Here is an 8948-nt window from a genome sequence, read left to right as displayed (position 1 = left end):
TGTCAATAGCCATAGAAGCGCCTTACAGGTGACCTCTCAGTCCCTGCTACCTGCAGACCTATCAGCAACAATTCCTGCCCAGGTTCCCATTTCAGTGGTCCAGGGAATGCTGGTTCCTGTCCTCCTAGCCCCCACTTTCCTCCCAGTGTGTGTTTTCCCACCGAGCATTTCCTGCTCCAGCTGCCTGCCCTGGAGCAGGAATCTGAGTCTGTGTGACCCTGCTGCCGCCTGCCAGGCCCCTCTCCACACTCTTCTGCCCACCACCTCCACCACTACCAAAAGGCTCCTCCTGTAAGCTTTGGCCAAGAGCGGGTATCTGACATATACCACAGGCTGGGATCTCTGTCTATGGTGGGATTTCCCAATGCTACGTGTCCCTGTGGGCCATTGTGTGAGTGCCTGTGAGCTGTGTGTGTCCAATGTCAACATATTTAACAACCAGTCAGAATGGACGTTGACCAAAAGAGAAGAGCAGGGTCTGGACATGATCCTGCTATGGTGGCCAGGGTGCAGGGGGACACTTAAGGGCTTGGGGCAGCACCTGTTGTCAACAATTATAGACCTGGTTCAGTATTGTAATAAGCAGTCAGATGTATGATGAATACCACCTGAATATCAGCCATGATAGTGTCGACATGTGGCGGGGGCGGTCTGTGTGTGTGTGTGTGTGAGTGAGATTTGGGGTGCTGGTACAGCCCAGGGAGAAAACTATGAGGGGTGTGGGACCCTTCCAAAGGCTGTTCGAGGCTGGGCCTTGCAGTGGCAGAGGGTACAGATTTCACTTAGGTTCTTGACCTCAGTGACAGGCCAGGCTGGGGCACACAGGAGCACTGCATAGAGCCCTGGGGACAGGGACTGACTCTCAGAGTCGTGACCCCCTCGAGAAGGCAGAAGATGCCTGGGACCTCTAGGGGAACATGTGACAGGGTTGAGGAGCATCAGAGTGATGGAGAGGACATCAGATTCAGAGTAGGGAGGACAGCAAAATTCCCCCCTATGCCAGCCTCCTCCCCAGGATCCCCACAGACACTGACTTGCTTGGCCAGGTTGTGCTGAATCTTTTATTTCATGTCACATCCTCTCCATGCCCACCACGGTTCTCCAGCCTGAAGCTTCATGGCTCAAGGGGCTCCTGTGGGGTTAGCATTTGCCATCGTTCATGATCTGGATGTCCTGTCTTTTTTCTAGGATCACAGCAGACAAGGATGAGGCCACCTCCTCAGGAACCGTAATGTACCCTTCAGGAACCCTGGCCCAGTCCAGACCCCCTGCTGAGCTCTGCCCACCCACCCAGTGTACAGTGCGGGGGAGGTCCCAGGGCTCCCTGGGCATATCCTTCTACAGCTTTTCCCTCTGTACACCCTCCCCTGGGGCGGTTTCAGCTTCCTGGGCTTTCAACCACCTCTGCATGCTGTTGGCCACAAATCTGTCTCTGGCCTGGACCTCTGTCTTAGACTCCAGGCCTGTTCATGTGATTGTCCATTGTACATCGCCGCTGGGTTGTCCCAGAGGCTCCACTGTCCACGAACATCATCACCTCACAAACCTGCCACGCACACCCTGCCCCCTGCCACATGACACCACCAGCCACCCAAGCCTACAAGTTAGAAACCAGCATGTTGCTCTTGCTTCCTTCCTGCCTGTCAACCCCTCACATCCAATCTCACAGCTTGTCGATTCTACTCCCAATGTAACCATGAGCCTTTAATTATCATGATTGTTTTCCAAGTTAGGACACTGTCCATCTGTCTAGAGTATTGCAGCTTCCAAAGACTTTCTTCTCTTCTGTGTTCTCACTTAGCTCTGGCCGGCTCAAGGTCTTATGAATGAAGAAATGAGACCAAATAGGAGATCCGATGTACCAAGGTCATGTTCCAGCCCTGCTTGCTCTAGACTCATTTCTTGCCTCTCCCCCATTCTCCTTTAAATGAGAATGTCCTCCACCATACCCACCTTCTTATATTTCCTCAAATATAAACTTTCTTTCCCTTCTAGATCTTTCCAAACTCATTTCTCTACTTGGAATTACCTTCCCTTGTTTCTTCTTTTTCCTACCTAGTTTCTACTTATCCCTCAGGGCTGAGCTGAGGTGTCGCCTCCCCTGGGAAGTCTTCCCTGCCTTGTCCTTGCCTGGTACCCACAGTACCCTGTGCGCCCCCATCTGGGCCTTTAGCATTCTGTGCTGCTGTTGGCTGACCTTCAGCTTGGCTTCCCCCTTAGACTGACTGTTTGCCCCAGGAGCCGGTAATGCTGTCTAGCTTATTATGCCCTGTTGTATCCCCAGTGCCCGGCACACAGTAGGTGTTCAATAAATAATTGTTGACTGGAGGAATAAATGAACAAATAAGGTCACCTAGTCAGTCGGGGGCAGAACAAGGAAAAGAGCCCAGTCTACCCGAACCCTGAACCCCCAACCAGTGGGACTTTCTGCTTGGAACCATGTGCCTTCTTTTGATTTATACTTGCACTCACTCTGTTACGGGCAAATGTTGGAGGACTCTTCCCAGGCCAAGTGTGAGTGAAGGAAGAAGCAGGTCAAGATCTGCTCCTTTCAGACTCATATGCACCACAGATGGGGCCCACCCAAGCCAACCCAGGGGAAGGTGGGGGGGTGGACTTACATGCGAGCCAAGCAGAGCTTGCATTCACTGTCATACGTGACCCCGTCAGTGCCACAAACTGGGTCATATATCTAGGGGCAGACTGGAGATTCTGCCATGTGCTCACAGATGGGCTGTGGAAGAGAGGAAGGGGGAGGCGCTCAGGGATTCGGAAGCAGAGAGGAGGGAACTGGGGGCTCTGCTTGCAGCCAGGCGGGGATCTCCACGGAGGAACCAGATTCAAGAAGGCCCCAGTGTGGGTCCAAAGAGCATGAAACCAACCACTCAGGGCCCTTTGGCACGTTTGCTTATGTGTGTGTACACGACCGTGGACCGTGGGTGTGTACGTAAGTGTGTACCTATATCTGCTGAGCCCAAGTATGCGGGCATCCAGGTGAGTGCCTGTCTTTATGGGCTCACACACTCCTCACGGGGTCTAATAGAACCCTGCTGCTGGTCCTATTGAGGACCCCGGGAGACGGAACCACCCATCATTCCTAGGAGGCCCCGCCTCCCTGGGGGCTCCTGAACTCACCCTGGCCCGCATGACCTATCAGGCCCCTAGTATGAGAAGGCTGGAGAAATGGGACTTAATTGAAGCTCAGTCTGAAAGGGTTTCAAGCCAGCCCTGAGGTCAGGGTCAGAATTGGGTCAGGACTAGGATTGGGGTCTGGGGTAGGGATATGGTGAGGGGGGCAGTGCCCTGCAGCAGTGAAGGCCCCAGGCCTGAGAGACCTGAGCTCTGCACTGATTAGCCGTGAATCTTTGGCAAAGCGGGTGGGCCTGCTCAGCCTGGAAGGGCTAACCTGGGGAGCATGCATGCTCAGGAGGCCACCCTGGCCACTGCGGAGCCATTGAAGTTGTATGAGCAGGAGTGTAAAGAAGAAGAAGCCCGGTTTCCCAGCATGGATGAGAGGGCTCCCCTCTGCAGAAGGAAGGCCAGATCAGCAGCCCTGAGGCCAGAACTGCAAGCAGCTGCCTTAGCATTCTTGAGAAAATGAACTTTGCTGCCGACACTGGCACTTCTGAAAGGCAAAGAAGCAAGAATTAGGTGATACTGGCTCTAGGCCCCAGGTCCAGGGGCCTGAGGACAGCTTCTTTGGGGCATCTGTCCAGCCACCACCCCATCTGGAATTCCTCAAGGAAAGGTAGTGAGTCACCAGAGAGGGGCTCCCAGAAAGCTCATGTGACCTTGTATTATAAGAACTGAGACAGAAAGTCTAGAATTAGGGAGATCAAAGTCCAGCCTGTTCGTTATTAGTTAGATCCCACTGGGATTGTTATATTCCATATAATAGCAATGAAAATAATTCAGTTACTGTGTACCAGGCCATGACAACACGTGATCTTGACTGCTATTCACAGCTTTCTCAAGCCTGTGTAACAGGCAGGAGAGGAAGCAGTGGTCTGCGACCCCCAGAGGCACTCATTTCCTCAGCTGCCAGGAGTATTGGCTGCTCACGGCAGAGTCCTTTCCTGGGAATTACCCTCAGAGAATGGAGGTGCCTTGCCCAAGGTCGCATTCCCTACCCAGAAACAGCTCGCATCCAATGTCAGCGTGATGTGGGTACAACGGTCTGAACTACTCCTCTCTACTCAGAATGATGCTAATGGGCCATCCCAGCTCTACTACATCACAGTCAACATCCCTCATCCCTCATAGGTGTTACCCCGTGAGCACTCCCCAGAGTCTGCTTCCCGGGAAACTTGACTAACTTACGAAAGAGGCTCACAGGTAAAGCAACACAGTTTGTTAAGGGCAGAGCTTGGATTTGCACATGGATCTGTCACTCCACACACGCAGTCATGCCCCATGGCCCCTTGAGTTCTGGACGCACTTCTTACAGGACATGAGCAAATTGTGATGTGACTGGCGAGTGTGACAGGTGGATGAGGGAACGGGATCTGTATTTAAGACCACAGGTGTAAGAAAAGGTATCCATGTAAGTTGAAGAAGGGCGGGCTGCTTCCTGAAGTCTCTGAAGGGCTGTCATGGGGCCATGGGAGAGATGAGCTATTCTCAGCCTCACAGGGCAGAGCTCATCTGCGTGAGGAGGCTGCAAAGAAGCAGGTGTGGGTTCCAGAATTTTCTCTCAGTGGGAGCTATGCCTTAATGAAGGAGGCTGTCTCCAGAAGTGGAGAGCTCTCTATCGCTAGAGGTGGGCGAGGCGCTGTGGTTTTAGCTTTTCCTGGAGATGCTATTACAAGAGATTTCCAAGGCAGAGAGGAAGAAGGGAACCAAAACTGACCTCTGATGCACTGTTGAAGTGTCAACATGCAAATCTACCCTTGTCACCACACTGCTCAAAACCCTTCCATATCATAATCACCCAAACTGGAAATTATCCAAATGTCCATCAACAGGCAAATGGATAAACTGTGATACACAGTACAGTACAATACAACTCAACAATGAAAAGCCAATAGGGCTTCCCTGGTGGTGCAGTGGTTAAGAATCCGCCTGCCAGTGCAGGGGACACAGGTTCGAGCCCTGGTCCGGGAAGATCCCACATGCCACGGAGCATCTAAGCCCGTGTGCCACAACTACTGAGCCTGTGCTCTAGAGCCTGCAAGCCACAACTACTGAAGCCCGCATGCCTAGAGCCCGTGCTTCACAACAAGAGAAGGCACCACAGCGAGAAGCCCGCGCACCGCAACAAAGAGTAGCCCCCGCTCGCTGCAACTAGAGAAAGCCCGCGTGCAGCAACAAAGACCCAACGAAGCCATAAATTAATTAATTAATTAATAAACCCCAACAATCCAATAACTGATAACATGCAACACCATGGCTGAATCTCAAAAACACGCCTAAGAAGCCAGACACAAAAGACTCCACACTGTATGGTTTCATCTGTGTGACATTCTAGAGCAGGCAAACTAATGTATGGTGGAAAAAAGTCAGAGCTGTGGTTACCTCTGGGGCAAGGGTGGGGTAGGGGCAGGGATTGACTGACATGAAGGAAATTTCTGGAATGATGGAACTGTTCTGTATCTTGGTAAGGGTCTGGGTTACACAGGTATATGCCTCATCAAAACTCATTGAATAGGGGCTTCCCTGGTGGCGCAGTGGTTGAGAGTCTGCCTGCCGATGCAGGGGACACGGGTTTGTGCCCCGGTCCGGGAAGATCCCACATGCCGCGGAGCGGCTGGGCCCGTGAGCCATGGCCGCTGAGGCTGTGCGTCCGGAGCCTGCGCTCCGCAAAAGGGGGGGGCCACAGCGGTGAGAGGCCCGCGTACTGAAAAAAAAAAAAAAAAAAAAACCTCATTGAATAGGATTCATTGAGTGATAAGACTTGTACCTTTCATGGTGCATAATTGTTAGCGGGGGAGAAAAAGCATTAAAAAAATAATAATAAAGCCCTTCCAAGGCTCCCTATTGTGACCACTAAGCCTCTTCATCTTATGTTTAGGGCACCGCGTGAGCTGACCCCAAACTTCCCCTGGGCTCACTTCCTCGTACACCTCCCCATGCCCCTATGCCCCCGCCATTCCTCTCTGCTCACTCTTCTGGAACAAGCTCTGTGTTGGCTTATGCTGGTCCCTCTGCCTGAAATGTCCCTATTCTCCTTCTCCTCCTATTGAGTCAGACCCTCCTTTCAAGACACAGACCACCTCCCAGTGAAGTATTCCCTGATATCCCCCAGGGCTTCCTGAGCAGGCCTGGACTTAGGCTTCTGTTTTAGTCCGTCTGGGCTGCTATAACAAAAATAGCATAAACTGGGTGGCTTATCAACAAACGTTTATTACTCATACTTTTGGAGACTGGAAGTCTAAGGTCATGGTGCCGGCAAACTTGGTGTCTGGCAAGAACCCTCTTCCTGGTTAGTAGTCGGTGCCTTCTCACTGTGTCCTCACGTGGTGAAGGGGTGAAGGAGCTCTCTGGGGCCTCGTTTATAAGGGCACCAATCCCATTCATGTGGACTCTGGCTTCATGACCTAATCACCCCCAAAATGTCCCACCACCCAATACTATAACCTTGGGAGTTAGAATCTCAACATATGAATTTGGGGGGGCCACAAGCAGCTAGACCCTAGTAGCTTCTTTCACACCACCATGTGCTCACCCACTCACCGGGTCACTCTTGCCGGGCCTGAGTGCCTTGGGGTTCCTTTGTCTCTGCCTCCAAGTGGCAATGCCCTTCACACAGTGAGTGTCCAGGATTTGACCACTAATGTGCATTGTGGGGGAGAAGTTCAGAACTTCTCTGGTGTCAGAGTTTCTTTCTGGATGATGTGGGAAGTTGCATTTACCCCCAGACTGCCCTTGACCTTGGCCCAGTGTGCCCCTTCCTCACACAGCCCAGGCAGGAATCTGCAATGGGCAAAAGGACTCTCTTTAGGGCAGCCTCTTCAGTGTTCCCAACAAAAGAGCTGCTGATGGAATGGATGCCAGGCTGGGAGTAAGCAGGCTGTGCCAGGCCAGAGTCTGCAGACCCATTCTCTATTGTGTCAGCTCCTAGTCTATGACCCCAGCTGGGGAAATGGGTTTGAGACTGGCCATGAGGCCAATGTCCCTGGGGTCCTGCTGGGCTTTGCTCTGTAACATCATGACTTTGTCCAGGTGTGTCCTAAATAGTCTCCCTGCTTCCCCTTTTAGTCTGTTCTCAACTTAGCAACCAGAGCAAACCTTTTAACACATAACTCTGCTCATTACACTTCAGTGTCTCCCATTTCACTCAAAGGAAAAGCCATGCCCTCACATTGACCTCCAATGCCTTACCCAATATAGTTCCCAGTTGCCTGTATCATCTCTTCTCCTATCTCTCTGCACCCTGCCCCTCACTCTCTTCTAGCCCCGCTGGCCTCCTTGCCGTACCTCAAACGCTCCAGACGTGCTCCTACCTCAGGGCCTTTGCACTGCCTGTTCCCTCTGCCTGGAACCCACTTCTCTTAGATACCCCCATGGCTCACTCCTCTGCCTCCTTCAAGCTTTGCTCAAACATCAGCCTCTCAGAGAGAACTCCTCCTATTTAACATTGCAACCCCCTCTCAATCCCCATCACCCTGCCCGGTATTTTTTTCCTTAGGCTTTATCACCTTCTAACATACTGTTTAACATACATTGCACCTGTCTTGTTTATTGTTGGTTCCCCTCCCTCAAACCCCACTGGATTTAAAGACCTATCAGGACAGTTCTTTTTCTGGTGTGCTCACTGATAAGTTCTAAGGGCTCAGAACAATGCCTGATACCCAGCAGGTGCGAGACTGCAGAGGTGCCCTAGGCCCTGAGCAGGCCCCACTCCTGCGGGCATGTGTGTAGCCCAGGGCGAGGGCTCCCTTGTGCTCACAAGGCTGCTCTCAGCCCCACAACCACAGCCTGTCAGAGCAGATGGGAGCTCAGAGGACCCAGGCCAAGCTTTCTTCAGCACCCACCACCCTACAGCCACCAGACTTGCCTATCTCCCCAGAGATAAGACTTCTCTCTTCTGCCTCCCCGATCTCTAGCCCAGTAGCTGCTCAGTGCAGCTTTGAACTAGAACAACCTCCTACTTTATAGCTGGAGAAACAGAGTCCCCAAGAGGGGAGGGGACTTTTGCAATTCTGGGACAGGGTTAGGATTTGAACCCAGGTTTCTTTTCTGCTAGCCCAGTGTGCAGAAAGAAGGTATATGCAGAAAACCAAGGCCTTAGAGGGTGCTCCAGGCCCTGCCTCTGCTCCACGCAAGCTCACCTACCAACACCAAGCCAGAGAATCCAGGCTCTGCCTACTCACCCCTGCCCACAAGGAAGAGGGCAGCCAAGGCCAGGGTGACCACCCACAGGCGAACAGCCATGCTGATCCTGGGCTGACATGGCCTGAGTGAGCTGGGGCCTGGGCCAGGGACGATAGAGGCCTGTTTATAGTGCTGATCCCCACCCTTATCTTACCTGAGGCCAGATGGAGAGGCCGGAGGTGTCACCTATCTGCACCTTGGCATCTAGAAAGGGTTTGTTCTCTGCAGAGACGCTGAGCTTGTGGTGGCCTGGGGCGGGGGCTGGGCTATGGCCAGGAGATTTTGGAAGTGAGAAAAAGTTTGGACAACTTGCAAAGCTGACTCCAGACTGAGGGCTGAAGCAAGAGGCAGAGGGAAACAAGTAGAAAGACGAAGACAGGGGCTTCCCTCGTGGCGCAGTGGTTAAGAATCCGCCTGCCAATGCAGGGAACACGGGTTTGAGCCCTGGTCGGGGAAGATCCCATGTGCCATGGAGCAACTAAGCCCGTGCGCCACAACTACTGAAGCCTGCGCTCCTAGAGCCCGTGCTCCGCAACCAGAGAAGCCACTGCAATGAGATGCCTGCGCACTGCAACAAAGAGTATCCCCCACTCACCGCAACTAGAGAGAAAGCCTGTGCACAGCAACGAAGACCC

General features: G+C 52.6%; 1 protein-coding gene across 1 annotated transcript; it reads right to left on the bottom strand.

Annotated features, from left to right (window-relative positions):
- Window positions 1-1035: 1035 nt before the first annotated feature.
- SPINK4 (serine peptidase inhibitor Kazal type 4) lies at window positions 1036-8373 on the bottom strand. Its single transcript, XM_060301401.1, is given in 5 exon segments — window positions 1036-1177; window positions 2463-2471; window positions 2622-2734; window positions 3453-3625; window positions 8313-8373. Coding segments are annotated over 5 exon segments (393 nt in total). The 3' UTR covers window positions 1036-1140.
- Window positions 8374-8948: the final 575 nt, after the last annotated feature.

Source organism: Globicephala melas, chromosome 6, assembly GCF_963455315.2.
Source record: "Globicephala melas chromosome 6, mGloMel1.2, whole genome shotgun sequence".
In the NCBI taxonomy this organism is placed as follows: domain Eukaryota; kingdom Metazoa; phylum Chordata; class Mammalia; order Artiodactyla; family Delphinidae; genus Globicephala; species Globicephala melas.
The sequence above is the reverse complement of the archived record's forward strand: the minus strand, read 5'-3'. Positions and strand labels throughout refer to the sequence as shown.